The sequence below is a fragment of the Oncorhynchus kisutch genome, unplaced genomic scaffold (assembly GCF_002021735.2).
Source record: "Oncorhynchus kisutch isolate 150728-3 unplaced genomic scaffold, Okis_V2 scaffold3955, whole genome shotgun sequence".
NCBI classification, from domain to species: domain Eukaryota; kingdom Metazoa; phylum Chordata; class Actinopteri; order Salmoniformes; family Salmonidae; genus Oncorhynchus; species Oncorhynchus kisutch.
Window position 1 is genome coordinate 252574 of NW_022265900.1, and position 18113 is coordinate 270686.

The following is an 18113-nucleotide window of genomic DNA, read 5'->3' on the forward strand; positions in this document are numbered from 1 at the left end:
TGGAGCCTGTATCACTTTAGGCCGTAGCAGGGACCCTCTGCACACATGAAGAACAGTCTCCGAGCAAGTGACGTCACCGATTGAAACTAGCCGTTCCACCTGTACAAGAGGGGGGGGAGGAGGAGGAGAAGAAGAGCCTCCAAATCTCTCTCTCTCTTTCTCTCGGCCTATATCAGGGCGAACAAGCACATGGGGCGCCGGCCGCACAGCCAGACACCAAGACCCACAGACACAAAGACCGGCACGAGTCACGCTGCGGAGTCAAGCGAGGAAGGACTGCGAGAGAGAAGGGCACAAAAGCCTATCTCGGCCTGTTCACAGACAGACGAGCTGAGTGAGCTCAACTACTTTGGCCCTCACCTCATCTGCTTTTGAAAGAGACACACAGAGAGAGAGACCACCTAGCAGAAGAAAAAAACACACACTGTGCACAAAGAGCAGGCTCCCAATCCAACTAAAGGACTAATAAAACATCACACACAGTGTATTATTTCCTGTGCCTCCTGGACACATGACGAATACAAGGTGAAACTAGTCTCAGCCAGGCCTCACAAGTGCATGTGTTTTAAGGTCCCCAAAAGAGCTCTCCTTTAAAACACCAATGAGCACATCAGGGGACGCCAAACCATTTGATTCCCTTGCCAGACATCTCGGCTCACTCCACAACCAATGGTGCTCGCAATCGGATGCACTTTTAGGCCATTTAGGACACAAATAGCACAGGAAAAGCAGTGCGCACCGCTCCACCCGACAGTCGAACGGTGAGGTTTTGAGCGAGTCGCAGCAAAATGCACGGGGCTTCTGCAGCCCACATGACTTTATTCTGAACGGATACAAGTCTGCTCGCTGGGCCGTTCGCTTTTGGGCCAAAAACACGGCTCCGTCTGTGACTTTTGGCCCGATATTGGCGACCAGAAAACACAAGTGAAAGAGCATTTGGCCAGCCCGGAGAAGCCGAGCTGGGTGGCTTGAGTCTACATGGTTCTCATGTCGCGTTTAAGGCCAGCCCCCTGCACGGTGTAGAGCTTCAATAGCGCAGAGCAGCGTCTACAGCAAAGTACTCCTCCTCACAGACTACCGTAGTGTTGTAAGTGTGTGTGTTTACCGGACCGAACGACAGACATGGCAGAAGTCGCACCAGCACCCGCCGCCGCCGCGCCGGCCAAGGCACCCAAGAAGAAGGCAGCAGCCAAGCCCAAGAAAGCGGGACCCAGCGTAGGCGAGCTCATCGTCAAGGCGGTGTCCGCCTCCAAGGAGAGGAGCGGCGTGTCCCTGGCCGCGCTCAAGAAGTCTCTGGCGGCAGGCGGCTACGACGTGGAGAAGAACAACTCCCGTGTCAAGATCGCCGTCAAGAGCCTCGTCACCAAGAAGTCTCTGGCGGCAGGCGGCTACGACGTGGAGAAGAACAACTCCCGTGTCAAGATCGCCGTCAAGAGCCTCGTCACCAAGGGCACCCTGGTCCAGACCAAGGGCACCGGTGCCTCCGGCTCCTTCAAGCTCAACAAGAAGGCCGTCGAGGCAAAGAAGCCCGCCAAGAAAGCCGCAGCCCCCAAAGCTAAGAAGGTGGCCGCCAAGAAGCCCGCCGCCGCCAAGAAGCCCAAGAAGGTAGCAGCCAAGAAGGCCGTGGCCGCAAAGAAGTCCCCCAAGAAGGCCAAGAAGCCCGCTACACCCAAAAAGGCCGCCAAGAGCCCAAAGAAGGTGAAGAAGCCCGCCGCAGCGGCCAAGAAAGCGGCCAAGAGCCCCAAGAAGGCTACCAAGGCAGTGAAGCCCAAAGGCGCCAAGCCCAAGGCAGCCAAGGCCAAGAAGGCAGCCCCCAAGAAGAAGTAAACCTATTCCAAACAGTGTTCTTTCTACTCGACACATGTTGTTACCACAAAATGCTCTTTTAAGAGCCACCCACCTCTTTCCATAAAAGCGCATGTCATTCCATGTACGTCCTACCTACCTACCTACCTACCTTTGGTGCAAAAGATATGAAATGAATGACTTACGCACCATATGTTCGAGTGGCTAAATTGCTTTACATTTGTCACTCAAGAGTGCAGCACCCTCACCAGTCAACATTGGTGTGATATGTGTTAGAATTCGCATGTCACATTGATCCTGATAATAAGAGGAATACATACTATAGTGTGTTGGACAGCAGCCATTTGTATTATGAGCCACTCTCGAATTGATTGATACATGTTTCAGTGATTTGAGTTGTCACTTTGGCGCTCCCGCCAATGAGAAAAAGTAACAAAAGTCGGAGGGAAACAGAGTAGCCTAGCCCTTGTCACTCTGCTGCCTGCGGGCGGGCGGGCTTAGGGCTGACTGTCTGTCTCTCCCTCACTCCAATTGGATAAGGGCACACCGGTCCAGTGGCCAATCGATGCCTCTTGTGGCGAGGTATAAGTAAGGCTCTCGAGGTGGCCAGCGCCTCATTGAGACTTTCTGTGACATACTGAAGCTACCAATATGAGCGGAAGAGGCAAAACCGGAGGCAAGGCCAGGGCGAAGGCAAAGACACGTTCATCCCGTGCCGGGCTCCAGTTCCCCGTGGGCCGTGTGCACAGGCTGCTGCGCAAAGGCAACTACGCCGAGCGTGTGGGCGCTGGCGCACCAGTCTACCTGGCCGCAGTGCTCGAGTACCTGACTGCTGAGATCCTGGAGTTGGCCGGAAACGCTGCCCGTGACAACAAGAAGACTCGTATCATCCCCCGTCACCTGCAGCTGGCAGTCCGTAACGACGAGGAGCTGAACAAACTGCTTGGCGGCGTGACCATCGCTCAGGGTGGTGTTCTGCCCAACATCCAGGCAGTGCTGCTCCCCAAGAAGACTGAGAAGGCCGTCAAAGCCAAGTAAAATCGCTGGTGCGGCTGCAACTTGACTACTCAACCCCCAAAGGCTCTTTTAAGAGCCAACCACCTAGCTCAGCAAAAGCGCAAAGTGTCCTTTGTATGCCTGGCCAACTATTTGGCGCGTTTGTTAGATACACACATAAACACGGCACAGTATCAAGTGCCCACATGAGGCCTAAAATGAAGAATAACAAGTACTAGGCTAGAATGAGAGAGCATTATTGCGCGTAAAGTGTAACGTTGCTCGCGGCCCTAACAAAAGACCCAAGCGCGCCTCGGCGAGGGAGGGGGTTGCATTTTGGGGCGGCACGGAGAGGCCGAGCCTCCCGTCCAATGGGCGGCGGAGGAGGCCTCCGCAACGGGCCAATCAGGGCGGTGCGGAGATGGTGACCAATCAGCAGACGCCGCTGCCGGCTTTATAAACTTCACATAGGCATTTGGAGGCTATACTCCGACTGTGAAAGAAGGAAGCTAGCTAGCGCCATGGCCAGAACCAAGCAAACCGCTCGCAAATCCACCGGTGGCAAAGCACCCAGGAAGCAGCTCGCCACCAAGGCTGCGCGCAAGAGCGCCCCGGCCACCGGCGGCGTGAAGAAGCCTCACCGTTACAGGCCCGGCACCGTGGCTCTTAGAGAGATCCGTCGTTACCAGAAGTCCACTGAGCTGCTGATCCGCAAACTGCCTTTCCAGCGCCTGGTGCGAGAAATTGCCCAGGACTTTAAGACCGACCTGCGCTTCCAGAGTTCCGCAGTGATGGCCCTGCAGGAAGCAAGCGAGGCTTACCTGGTCGGCCTGTTCGAGGACACCAACCTGTGCGCCATCCACGCCAAGAGGGTGACCATCATGCCCAAGGACATCCAGCTGGCCCGTCGTATTCGCGGAGAGCGCGCATAAACGATGACCTGATCTCCAAAATCCCCCAAAGGCTCTTTTAAGAGCCACCTCCATATTTCAGTCAAAAAGGCACAATTGTTCCATTTGTACACGCCCCTTTCCCACAGTGTTCCCTGCTCTCGAGTCCCTACAGACCGTGGTTCGATTCCAGGCTGTATCACCACCGGCCGTGATTGTAAATAAGAGTTTGTTCTTAACTGACTTGAGTCGTTTCAATAACGCTCTCTATATGTGATTAGATGTATGCCTAGAGTAGAAGAGGGGAAAAATACAGTAGCAGTAATGAGTGATAGTAATGATATAGGGCAAAAAGTGGCGAAAATGGTCACTATGTAGCTAAGAACAACTGACTTTGAAAGGTTGAGAGGGGTTGAGAGGGGGAAAGTTTTACCGTGGAGCACGGAGGCCATCTAGTGGTTAAACGCGGGTACTGTCAGCGTGTGAGCACGTCATAGTTGCTCCCTATTGGTATTTGATCTTCAGGCCAGTGTTTCCCAAACTCGGTCCTCGGGTCCCCAAGTGGGGTACGTTGTGTTTTTTCGAATCCAATTGCTCTTGGAATGTAACATGCTAGAGTATGTCTTTTCCTTTGTGAAAATGGCCATTCAATCATTTCTGGGCCATGTGACATTCCTCGATGGCCCAAAAAATCCATGTTTTGATCCGATCATTACAACGTTAGCTGTGTGCACCCCATAATTCATGCGACTGACTAAGCTATTGAAAGTCAAATGATATATCTCTGTCCAGCGCAAGTGAAAGGTGGTCGAAAAAAAGTGGTACCAACGTTTTGGTTGAAGGTACAGGAAATGTTGTAGGCCACCCAATTAGACGTGATATTATTAAGTCGCCCTTTTGTGCTTGTTTGTGTGATATGGTGGAATAAATGGAGAAATGAAAGGAATGTATTTAGTGGGATGAATTCAGTGTGCGATTGAATATTCCAATGCCATACCCATTGTTAGTCCTTTAGACTAGATCCGAGATCCCTTAAGAGAATGAAGAGAAAAGGTATCAGGACGGCAGGAATCAATAGATGTAATCATCAAGGGCTTGCGAAAGAGCTGTTACGAAACAGGACACAAGCATAAGATTGCCCTATTAGTAGTTGACCAATTACAAAATAGCAATCAGCAATGCGGGCAGGTACGTGTTGATTGCTGTATTGGCTTCGTAAATAGGCTTCATAAGGAACTAAATGGCTCAGCACATGACACCTTCACAGTGGAGAATATTTGATACTACTGACTTCCGTTGAGTCGAGTCGTGTGTCCTTGACGTGATTTGAAGTCGACTTCTGATGTGGGATTTAGTTCATTTTTAAAAGAAGATTTGCTGAGGAATCGAAATGATAAGACAAAGTAAAGGCCCTAAATACAGGCTGCCAGTTAAATGCAGCAATGACACGGCTAAAGTGTGTAATTGCCGGACCAAAGAGCAGGAATTGTCTGCTGTTGCATCTTCACTCATGAGACAGGTAATAGCGGAGCTCCGTGGTGCTGAAAAGGACAGCGCCCCTGGCCATTTGCCAAAGCCTATTTCCCGTTGGAGGGATTCTTGACATGCTATAGGCACAGTTCAGTACACCCCTCATCCAACAGACAGACCCCCTCCTGTAATTGGTTCCAGAATCATCCACTTGATTCCCGACCACCAACCGATTCTCGGGGTGCATTGGTGTAAAATGTGGTCGTCGAGATAAAGTTCTATAGGCTACATGGGGTAATGGCATCTGGAGCTTTTTTTTGGGAGCTACCTACACCAGTAGGAGAGCTTACAGATAAAGAGTGCACTAGGCTAGAGAGAAAAGTAGCATTCCGTTTTTCATAAAGTAGGTCAATGTAACTTACCCTCTTTTGATACTTGAGAAACATACATTCACATGATGTCCAAATCTGCAAGAGACAAACCAGCAGAAAATCAGCAGGTGAACAAAAGGGTTAAGTGAATATGATTTAAGAGCAGTCAAATGAAGTAATAGTGACATAGATTGTAAGAACTGAAATCTACCATGTGAACATTGCATTGTGGCTTTAGAAGAGCATGTATTTGTAGATGAATGACAGATTAGGTTTGGTGACAAAGTAACTGTATAATTTGAGGTACTCTACATGAGCATGTGTTTGCCTATTTGATGATCTGTTGGTAGTTAATGTTTGATTTTGACCACGTACTTGTTGTGACAATTGCATCAGGTTGAGGGAGAAATGCTCTGTGTGGCCATTGTGAGTGGCACTTCTGATCCAGCAGGTGGTGTTAAGATCCCTCCCTATGTGGCTTGAATGATGAGCCAGTGTTGGCTAAATGACTTGTGGTCCAGTGGGTGGCGGTGAAATGCCTCCCTATCTATATGACTTGACCTATTCCTTTGACATTGTTCACTTGGAGATGATTCCGGTCTTCTTCGTGTCCTCTTCATGAGCACTTCTGCATGTCTTCCTTCCTGTCTTGCCATGTGTGTTTTTGTTAGATATCACTGGGCACATTCCTAACGTGGAGGTCGTTTGCATAGCTCATGTCATGTGGATATATAAAGTATTGTATTGTAAGGTATGTTAGTCTACGGACTGTCTGACATGGCTCGTCCATATATTGATGTATTCCAATTCCATTTGGGTGTATTGTGTGGAATGTTGGAACATGGTTCGATCTTACTTGTTAGACTTGACTGTGCTGTTGGAGCTAGTAACACAAGCATTTCTGCTAAACAGGTGTATGTATATCTCTCTAGTCACCCCCAAAACCAAATCTTTCTTTGGCCGCCTCTCCTTCCTTCCAGTTCTCTGCTGCCAATGACTGGAAGGAAGTAGAAAAATCTGTGAAACTGGAAACACTTATCTCCCTCACTAGCTTTAAGCACCAACTGTCAGAGCAGCTCACAGATTACTGCACCTGTACATAGCCCACCTATAATTTAGGCCAAACAACTACCTCTTTCCCTACTGTATTTAATGAATGAATTAATTTAGCTCCTTTGCACCCCATAATTTTTATTGCTACTTTGGACATTTCTTCCATTTGCAAATCTACCATTCCAGTGTTTGACTTGCTATATTGTATTTACTTTGCCACCATGGCCTTTTTTTGACCTTTACCTCCCTTATCTCACCTCATTTGCTCACATGGTATATAGACTTGTTTATACTGTATTATTGACTGTATGTTTGTTTTACTCCATGTGTAAGTCTGTGTCGTTGTATGTGTCAAACTGCTTTGCTTTATCTTGGCTAGGTCGCAATTGTAAATGAGAAGTTGTTCTCAACTTGCCTACCTGGTTAAATAAAGGTGAAATAAAAAATAAATAAAAAATGTGTCTATTTGATTAGGATTAGGACTTTTCCTCTATGTGTCGCACTTCCATTTCCACTGTCATTTATGCTGCAGGCTAATTACTACCAATGTCATTGTGGTCCAAGTTCAACTCCTAGCCTATAGGGTGTGGTAACAGGCCCTCTGTTATTTGTTGTTGTACTCTGCATGTGAAGTATCTGCACTGTAGCCTATAGAGGAACTAAGCCCTTGATAATAGGGGAACGCAAGCAGTTGAAGGGAACAAGTGGCAGAGTCTAACCTGCTGTTGAACACAAACTCCCAGTCCTATGATGTTGCTCTGTGAAGGAGGTTAGCTTTTCAGCATTCAATTCATGGCAGCCTTCTTCTCCCTGGTTGATTTGTGAATGTGAGTGATTCGAGAGTGTTTGGCTTTGGTATCCAAGGTGTTTGAGATTGTTGAGGACCAGTGTTCCGAGGGGCTGACTGTGACATCATAAAGCGGAATGTAGTTAGTGTGCTGTTTGAGGGATTCCAATTCAGTCCGTTGCGGCCTTCCAGGCAGCGCAGTTGTGCTTCAAGTGTGCTCTCTGTGTGATGACTTGTTGTGCGCCTACACGGACGGAGTACAGCTACGAACGGAGGTGACATTTGGGGTAAGCCTAAGCCTTTTCGTAACCTTAACCTATTTCTTCTAACTTGCTATGCTTTGTGCTTTGATGACACTAGCTGCATCCCAGCTAGTTGAACGCTTGTCAGTCGTTCTCCTAAAAGGCAACCTCTGTTGCTCGATGTACTATGTACCGAGGGCCGGCAGCCACTAAGTACAGGTAAGAGACAATTATGGCAACAATAAGTTGTAAGATGAAACCTTGTCACATCTGAGATGTGAATCAACTGCACCGATTGATAAATCGCCAGTATGTGTCCTTGGGCCTCATTTGTCCCCTTTGAAATGACCTGTTGAGATCATTCGATGCAACATCTGAGGCTATCTGGCCTATAAAGGATCCACCTCATACCACTATTTCCATAATATAAGGCTATGTTATTGGTTTTTGAAAAAAGTACCATACAATATTTGCACATCCCTATCACCTCTGTACGCATAGGAAAACGATCCCTTTATTGTGTGTGTGTGTTGGGTGGGTGTCTGAGGAATGTTTTACAGCGTTTCAGCTTGCAGAGGTGTCACCACCCTTCCCATGGCCACCTGGATCCTGTCTTGGGAAGAAAAAGAAGAATGATGTTATTACATGGCCTTAAAGAGCTACATGACTGCTGAGGTGACATTACGGACCCCTTAGGATTTGTGGTGTTCCTTGTGTATTTGTTTCCCGTATATGTTCCACTTCGTTTCTCCTTTGTACTTGTGACACTATTTGAGGTTTTAACGCCTATCTCTATTAGGTGTGACTGGCAACTGCAGTGGGTTGAATCCTACTAATTCAGTGTTTCCCAACTCCAGGCAGGGGTAGAGTAGCCATTTTTGTTGTAGCGCTGGAGAGGCACAGCTGATTGAAAGAGTTGAATCAGGTGCAACAACAACAACAACAACAACAACAACAACAACAACAAGAACAACACCAATCAATGTGAAGAGTGGGACACAGATTAGTAGTGGATCCCCCAGTTGTCACAGTTGGGCCTTGTGTTCAACATAGCTCAGTATTTGAGTGTGTTTCCCGCGCATGTAAGTAGCTTTCATTTCTTCTTCCTCCATAGACATCATACATCTTCTCCAAGGTGGCATAGCAGTTCAGACGTCTTTTGTCCTCGTCTTGTCGTGTCCTGTATATATATATATTTACAACTTTTTCACATACATTTTATTTTTATTTTCCATCAACTCATCTTCTAAACACTCTCCTGCAACCCGCCTCACCAATGTATATTTATAAAAAAGTATTATTTACCTCAGATCTGTAATCCTCCAAGAAGCTAGCCAGAAACTCCAGGAGGCTGGCCTGAAACTAGCCAGAAGCTAATCCAGAAGCTAGTTCAGAAGCTAGTTGGCTCCTTTACTGGCAAGTCGTTGGTGTTCAGCTAACCACGGTTTGTGGTCATCGGCTATCCTTTGGCTCGAAAGTCTATCGCCAGTTCTGTACGGCGCAGCGCGGCTCGGAGCGGAGCATACCGGACCAATTTTTCTCTCCATGTCCCTGGATTTCGACTGCTCTCTGGACATTCATGCCCGGATCTCACAGCTAGCTAGCTGCTATCCGTGTGACTATCGGCCTTCGTCGATTCCGGAGCAAACATCAATTGTTCCGGAGCTAGCAAGCTCCGTCAATCACTCCTGAGTTCCATCAATCGCACCTGGGCTGCAGTCGCCTATCCGGACCCGTTTTGCTGCCTTCGCGGAGCCCCACCGGGCCTTCACAACTGGACTGCCGACGTTATCTACCCGAAGGAGTTATTCGGCTGGCTCCTCCGTCGCGACGTTACCTGAACGCCCATCTGCGGCCTGCTAACCGTTAGCTGTCTTACCGGCTGCTATCTGAATAGACAATCGGACAATTTTTTTATTTTTTTATTTTTTATTATTATTATTATGTTTTCTTCTTGGGCCTCTATAACTATATCTATTGTTTTTATTTTTGTTGTTGTTGTGTGATTTGGATTGATCCCCTCTACCACACGGAACCCCACTAATCTACTGACGGAGCGCAGGAGGTGGCTAACAACAGACCTCCATCCTATGCTAGCTTGCTACCGATGCCCTGGCTAGCTGTCTAAATCACCAACCAACCTCTCCACTCACCGGACCCTTTTGATCACTCGACTAAGCATGCCTCTCCTTAATGTCAATATGTCTTGTCCATTTCTGTTCTGGTTAGTGTTTATTGGCTTATTTCACTGTAGAGCCTCTAGTCCTGCTCACTATACCTTATCCAACCTATTAGTTCCACCACCCACACATGCAATGACATCTCCTGGTTTCAACGATGTTTCTAGAGACAATATCTCTCTCTTCATCACTCAATACCTAGGTTTACCTCCACTGTATTCACATCCTACCATACATTTGTCTGTACATTATACCTTGATGCTATTTTATCGCCCCCAGAAACCTCCTTTTACTCTATGTTCCAGACGTTCTAGACGACCAATTCTCATAGCTTTTAGCCGTACCCTTATTCTACTCCTCCTATGTTCCTCTGGCGATGTAGAGGTGAATCCAGGCCCTGCAGTGCCTAGCTCCACTCCTATTCCCCAGGCGCTCTCTTTTGACGACTTCTGTAACCGTAATAGCCTTGGTTTCATGCATGTTAACATTAGAAGCCTCCTCCCTAAGTTTGTTCTATTCACTGCTTTAGCACACTCTGCCAACCCGGATGTTCTAGCTGTGTCTGAATCCTGGCTTAGGAAGACCACCAAAAACTCAGACATTTTAATTCCAAACTACAACATTTTCAGACAAGATAGAACTGCCAAAGGGGGCGGTGTTGCAATCTACTGCAAAGATAGCCTGCAGAGTTCTGTCCTACTATCCAGGTCTGTACCCAAACAATTTGAACTTCTACTTTTAAAAATCCACCTCTCTAAAAACAAGTCTCTCACCGTTGCCGCCTGCTATAGACCACCCTCTGCCCCCAGCTGTGCTCTGGACACCATATGTGAACTGATTGCCCCCCATCTATCTTCAGAGTTCGTGCTGCTAGGCGACCTAAACTGGAACATGCTTAACACCCCAGCCATCCTACAATCTAAACTTGATGCCCTCAATCTCACACAAATAATCAATGAACCTACCAGGTACCTCCCCAAAACCTTAAACACGGGCACCCTCATAGATATCATCCTAACCAACTTCCCCTCTAAATACACCTCTGCTGTCTTCAACCAAGATCTCAGCGATCACTGCCTCATTGCCTGCATCCGTAATGGGTCAGCGGTCAAACGACCTCCACTCATCATTGTAAAACGCTCCCTGAAACACTTCTGCGAGCAGGCCTTTCTAATCGACCTGGCCGGGGTATCCTGGAAGGATATTGATCTCATCCCGTCAGTAGAGGATGCCTGGATATTTTTAAAAAATGCCTTCCTAACCATCTTAAATAAACATGCCCCATTTAAGAAATTTAGAACCAGGAACAGATATAGCCCTTGGTTCTCCCCAGACCTGACTGCCCTTAACCAACACAAAAACATCCTATGGCGTTCTGCATTAGCATCGAACAGCCCCCGTGATATGCAGCTGTTCAGGGAAGCTAGAAATCATTATACACAGGCAGTTAGAAAAGCCAAGGCTAGCTTTTTCAAGCAGAAATTTGCTTCCTGCAACACTAACTCAAAAAAGTTCTGGGACACTGTAAAGTCCATGGAGAATAAGAACACCTCCTCCCAGCTGCCCACTGCACTGAAGATAGGAAACACTGTCACCACTGATAAATCCACCATAATTGAGAATTTCAATAAGCATTTTTCTACGGCTGGCCATGCTTTCCACCTGGCTACTCCTACCCCGGACAACAGCACTGCACCCCCAACAGCAACTCGCCCAAGCCTTCCCCATTTCTCCTTCTCCCAAATCCATTCAGCTGATGTTCTGAAAGAGCTGCAAAATCTGGACCCCTACAAATCAGCCGGGCTAGACAATCTGGACCCTTTCTTTCTAAAATTATCTGCCGAAATTGTTGCCACCCCTATTACTAGCCTGTTCAACCTCTCTTTCGTGTCGTCTGAGATTCCCAAAGATTGGAAAGCAGCTGTGGTCATCCCCCTCTTCAAAGGGGGGGACACTCTTGACCCAAACTGCTACAGACCTATATCTATCCTACCGTGCCTTTCTAAGGTCTTCGAAAGCCAAGTCAACAAACAGATTACCGACCATTTCGAATCTCACCATACCTTCTCTGCTATGCAATCCGGTTTCAGAGCTGGTCATGGGTGCACCTCAGCCACGCTCAAGGTCCTAAACGATATCTTAACCGCCATCGATAAGAAACATTACTGTGCAGCCGTATTCATTGATCTGGCCAAGGCTTTCGACTCTGTCAATCACCATATCCTCATCGGCAGACTCGACAGCCTTGGTTTCTCAAATGATTGCCTCGCCTGGTTCACCAACTACTTCTCTGATAGAGTTCAGTGTGTCAAATCGGAGGGTCTGCTGTCCGGACCTCTGGCAGTCTCTATGGGGGTGCCACAGGGTTCAATTCTTGGACCGACTCTCTTCTCTGTATACATCAATGAGGTCGCTCTTGCTGCTGGTGAGTCCCTGATCCACCTCTACGCAGACGACACCATTCTGTATACTTCCGGCCCTTCTTTGGACACTGTGTTAACAACCCTCCAGGCAAGCTTCAATGCCATACAACTCTCCTTCCGTGGCCTCCAATTGCTCTTAAATACAAGTAAAACTAAATGCATGCTCTTCAACCGATCGCTACCTGCACCTACCCGCCTGTCCAACATCACTACTCTGGACGGCTCTGACTTAGAATACGTGGACAACTACAAATACTTAGGTGTCTGGTTAGACTGTAAACTCTCCTTCCAGACCCATATCAAACATCTCCAATCCAAAGTTAAATCTAGAATTGGCTTCCTATTTCGCAACAAAGCATCCTTCACTCATGCTGCCAAACATACCCTTGTAAAACTGACCATCCTACCAATCCTCGACTTTGGCGATGTCATTTACAAAATAGCCTCCAATACCCTACTCAGCAAATTGGATGCAGTCTATCACAGTGCAATCCGTTTTATCACCAAAGCCCCATATACTACCCACCATTGCGACCTGTACGCTCTCGTTGGCTGGCCCTCGCTTCATACTCGTCGCCAAACCCACTGGCTCCATGTCATCTACAAGACCCTGCTAGGTAAAGTCCCCCCTTATCTCAGCTCGCTGGTCACCATAGCATCTCCCACCTGTAGCACACGCTCCAGCAGGTATATCTCTCTAGTCACCCCCAAAACCAATTCTTTCTTTGGCCGCCTCTCCTTCCAGTTCTCTGCTGCCAATGACTGGAACGAACTACAAAAATCTCTGAAACTGGAAACACTTATCTCCCTCACTAGCTTTAAGCACCAACTGTCAGAGCAGCTCACAGATTACTGCACCTGTACATAGCCCACCTATAATTTAGCCCAAACAACTACCTCTTTCCCAACTGTATTTAATTTTAATTTATTTATTTATTTTGCTCCTTTGCACCCCATTATTTTTTATTTCTACTTTGCACATTCTTCCATTGCAAAACTACCATTCCAGTATTTTACTTGCTATATTGTATTTACTTTGCCATCATGGCCTTTTTTGCCTTTACCTCCCTTCTCACCTCATTTGCTCACATTGTATATAGACTTGTTTATACTGCATTATTGACTGTATGTTTGTTTTTACTCCATGTGTAACTCTGTGTCGTTTTATCTGTCGAACTGCTTTGCTTTATCTTGGCCAGGTCGCAATTGTAAATGAGAACTTGTTCTCAACTTGCCTACCTGGTTAAATAAAGGTAAAATAAAAAATAAAAAAATAAAAAATTGTGTGTGTGTGTTGGGTGGGTGTCTGAGGAATGTTTTACAGCGTTTCAGCTTGCAGAGGTGTCACCACCCTTCCCATGGCCACCTGGATCCTGTCTTGGGAAGAAAAAGAAGAATGATGTTATTACATGGCCTTAAAGAGCTACATGACTGCTGAGGTGACATTACGGACGCCTTAGGATTTGTGGCGTTCCTTGTGTATTTGTTTCCCGTATATGTTCCACTTTGTTTCTCCTTTGTACTTGTGACACTATTTGAGGTTTTAACGCCTATCTCTATTAGGTGTGACTGGCAACTGCAGTGGGTTGAATCCTACTAGTTCAGTGTTTCCCAACTCCAGGCAGGGGTAGAGTAGCCATTTTTGTTGTAGCGCTGGAGAGGCACAGCTGATTGAAAGAGTTGAATCAGGTGCAACAACAACAACAACAACAACAACAACAACAACAACAACAACAAGAACAACACCAATCAATGTGAAGAGTGGGACACAGATTAGTAGTGGATCCCCCAGTTGTCACAGTTGGGCCTTGTGTTCAACATAGCTCAGTATTTGGGTGTGTTTCCCGCGCATGTAAGTAGCTTTCATTTCTTCTTCCTCCATAGTTCCCTAGAACGAACGCCCTCCCCTTTGCAGCAGAGGCCAGGCAAAAGCGCGCGCTTTCTGTGCCACTGGCTTCAATCAGGTCCACCAAACGCAGATAATAAGAGCACCAAGTCCCAAAAATTGCGTCATTCATTCACTTGAACTCAGCTGGCGAACACACGATGTCTGGAAGAGGTAAAGGCGGCAAGGGACTCGGAAAAGGAGGCGCCAAGCGTCACCGTAAGGTTCTCCGCGATAACATCCAGGGAATCACCAAGCCCGCCATTCGCCGTCTGGCTCGCCGTGGCGGCGTGAAGCGTATCTCCGGCCTGATCTACGAGGAGACCCGCGGTGTCCTGAAGGTGTTCCTTGAGAACGTGATCCGTGACGCCGTCACCTACACCGAGCACGCCAAGAGGAAGACCGTTACGGCCATGGACGTGGTCTACGCTCTGAAACGCCAGGGACGCACCCTGTACGGTTTCGGCGGTTAAACGCACTCTTTTCGGAACGTCAACATCCCGACTTGAACCCAAAGGCTCTTTTAAGAGCCACCCACATCCGCTTCAAAAGGGCCAAATCCATTGTAGGAAACCATGAGCCACTCTTGAGTGGACAGGGAGGGAGTGTTAAATGACAGGAGGCTATGTTCAGTGCAGGCTTTGCGTACAGTCGTATTACGAGACACCTGAAATAAAGGCACCACGCCTGGGAAATCCCCACCAAGTCCAAAAAGGGGTGCCTTATGTCTGGCCATTGCATGGATCTTTTTTTGAAACACACCATTCCCCACCAGTGACAGAGCATAGGCTATGGAATAAGGGGGGGGGGGGGGGGACAGGTCTTTGTTAGGGAAGCAAGCCTCTGAGTGGAAGGCTCTTATGCGCGCTCAGCTCCACTGGGCAAATGGCAGGGGCGCCCATGAGAAAGCAGGGGTGTGTCCACGGCCGGCGAATTAGCTTAGCTTCGTCTTCAGACGGAAAGGGCTCTCCACCCCCTCATTCGTTTGTGAGAAGCAACGAGACATCAGCATCATGCCCGAGCCAGCTCATGCCCGAGCCAGCAAAGTCCGCGCCCAAGAAGGGCTCCAAGAAAGCCGTCACCAAGACCGCAGGGAAAGGCGGCAAGAAACGCCGAAAGTTGAGGAAGGAGAGCTACGCCATTTAAGTGTACAAAGTCCTGAAGCAGGTCCACCCCGATACCGGCATCTCCTCCAAGGCCATGGGAATCATGAACTCGTTCGTGAACGACATCTTCGAGCGTATCGCCGGAGAGTCGTCTCGCCTGGCCCACTACAACAAGCGTTCCACCATCACCTCCAGGGAGATCCAGACCGCAGTGCGCCTGCTGCTCCCCGGAGAGCTGGCCAAGCACGCAGTGTCCGAGGGCACCAAGGCCGTGACCAAGTACACCAGCTCCAAATAAACAGCGCACTTGGAGTGCTGTAGTAACCCAAAGGCTCTTTTAAGAGCCACCCACCCTGTCAGTGAAAAAAGCTAATCCATGTGTGTGTGTGTGTTTGTGTGTGGAGGACATGTGTCCAATTGTGGGGAGGGGGGGGGATAAAGGATGCTGACATGAACAGGGTAGGAATGTGTGCATGCCAGTAGAACACAGTGAGGGGGAGTCCAATGACTGGAGCCTGTATCACTTTAGGCCGTAGCAGGGACCCTCTGCACACATGAAGAACAGTCTCCGAGCAAGTGACGTCACCGATTGAAACTAGCCGTTCCACCTGTACAAGAGGGGGGGGGGGGAGGAGGAGGAGAAGAAGAGCCTCCAAATCTCTCTCTCTCTCTCTCTCTCGGCCTATATCAGGGCGAACAAGCACATGGGGCGCCAGCCTCCATAGCGCCGGCCGCACAGCCAGACACCAAGACCCACAGACACAAAGACGGGCACGAGTCACGCTGCGGAGTCAAGCGAGGAAGGACTGCGAGAGAGAAGGGCACAAAAGCCTATCTCGGCCTGTTCACAGACAGACGAGCTGAGTGAGCTCAACTACTTTGGCCCTCACCTCATCTGCTTTTGAAAGAGACACACAGAGAGAGAGACCACCTAGCAGAAGAAAAAAACACACACTGTGCACAAAGAGCAGGCTCCAAATCCAACTAAAGGACTAAAACATCACACACAGTGTATTATTTCCTGTGCCTCCTGGACACATGACGAATACAAGGTGAAACTAGTCTCAGCCAGGCCTCACAAGTGCATGTGTTTTAAGGTCCCCAAAAGAGCTCTCCTTTAAAACACCAAGGAGCACATCAGGGGACGCCAAACCATTTGATTCCCTTGCCAGACATCTCGGCTCACTCCACAATCAATGGTGCTCGCAATCGGATGCACTTTTAGGCCATTTAGGAGACAAATAGCACAGGAAAAGCAGTGCGCACCGCTCCACCCGACAGTCGAACGGTGAGGTTTTGAGCGAGTCGCAGCAAAATGCACGGGGCTTCTGCAGCCCACATGACTTTATTCTGAACGGACACAAGTCTGCTCGCTGGGCCGTTCGCTTTTGGGCCAAAAACACGGCTCCGTCGGTGACTTTTGGCCCGATATTGGCGACCAGAAAACACAAGTGAAAGAGCATTTGGCCAGCCCGGAGAAGCCGAGCTGGGTGGCTTGAGTCTACATGGTTCTCATGTCGCGTTTAAGGCCAGCCCCCTGCACGGTGTAGAGCTTCAATAGCGCAGAGCAGCGTCTACAGCAAAGTACTCCTCCTCACAGACTACCGTAGTGTTGTAAGTGTGTGTGTTTACCGGACCGAACGACAGACATGGCAGAAGTCGCACCAGCACCCGCCGCCGCCGCGCCGGCCAAGGCACCCAAGAAGAAGGCAGCAGCCAAGCCCAAGAAAGCGGGACCCAGCGTAGGCGAGCTCATCGTCAAGGCGGTGTCCGCCTCCAAGGAGAGGAGCGGCGTGTCCCTGGCCGCGCTCAAGAAGTCTCTGGCGGCAGGCGGCTACGACGTGGAGAAGAACAACTCCCGTGTCAAGATCGCCGTCAAGAGCCTCGTCACCAAGGGCACCCTGGTCCAGACCAAGGGCACCGGTGCCTCCGGCTCCTTCAAGCTCAACAAGAAGGCCGTCGAGGCAAAGAAGCCCGCCAAGAAAGCCGCAGCCCCCAAAGCTAAGAAGGTGGCCGCCAAGAAGCCCGCCGCCGCCAAGAAGCCCAAGAAGGTAGCAGCCAAGAAGGCCGTGGCCGCAAAGAAGTCCCCCAAGAAGGCCAAGAAGCCCGCTACACCCAAAAAGGCCGCCAAGAGCCCAAAGAAGGTGAAGAAGCCCGCCGCAGCGGCCAAGAAAGCGGCCAAGAGCCCCAAGAAGGCTACCAAGGCAGTGAAGCCCAAAGCCGCCAAGCCCAAGGCAGCCAAGGCCAAGAAGGCAGCCCCCAAGAAGAAGTAAACCTATTCCAAACAGTGTTCTTTCTACTCGACACATGTTGTTACCACAAAAGGCTCTTTTAAGAGCCACCCACCTCTTTCCATAAAAGCGCATGTCATTCCATGTACGTCCTACCTACCTACCTACCTACCTGTGGTGCAAAAGATATGAAATGAATGACTTTACGCACCACATGTTCGAGTGGCTAAATGGCTTTACATTTGTCACTCAAGAGTGCAGCACCCTCACCAGTCAACATTGGTGTGATATGTGTTAGAATTCGCATGTCACATTGATCCTGATAATAAGAGGAATACATACTATAGTGTGTTGGACAGCAGCCATTTGTATTATGAGCCACTCTCGAATTGATTGATACATGTTTCAGTGATTTGAGTTGTCACTTTGGCGCTCCCGCCAATGAGAAAAAGTAACAAAAGTCGGAGGGAAACAGAGTAGCCTAGCCCTTGTCACTCTGCTGCCTGCGGGCGGGCGGGCTTAGGGCTGACTGTCTGTCTCTCCCTCACTCCAATTGGATAAGGGCACACCGGTCCAGTGGCCAATCGATGCCTCTTGTGGCGAGGTATAAGTAAGGCTCTCGAGGTGGCCAGCGCCTCATTGAGACTTTCTGTGACATACTGAAGCTACCAAT

At 48.8% G+C, this 18113-nt stretch overlaps 1 protein-coding gene across 1 annotated transcript; it reads left to right on the forward strand.

Annotated features, from left to right (window-relative positions):
• Nucleotides 1-2457: 2457 nt before the first annotated feature.
• On the forward strand, nt 2458-2844 carry LOC116372474 (histone H2A). The gene has a single exon (XM_031821279.1). The coding sequence runs from the start codon at nt 2458-2460 to the stop codon at nt 2842-2844; it is 387 nt and encodes a 128-aa protein (XP_031677139.1).
• The last annotated feature ends 15269 nt before the right edge of the window (nt 2845-18113 follow it).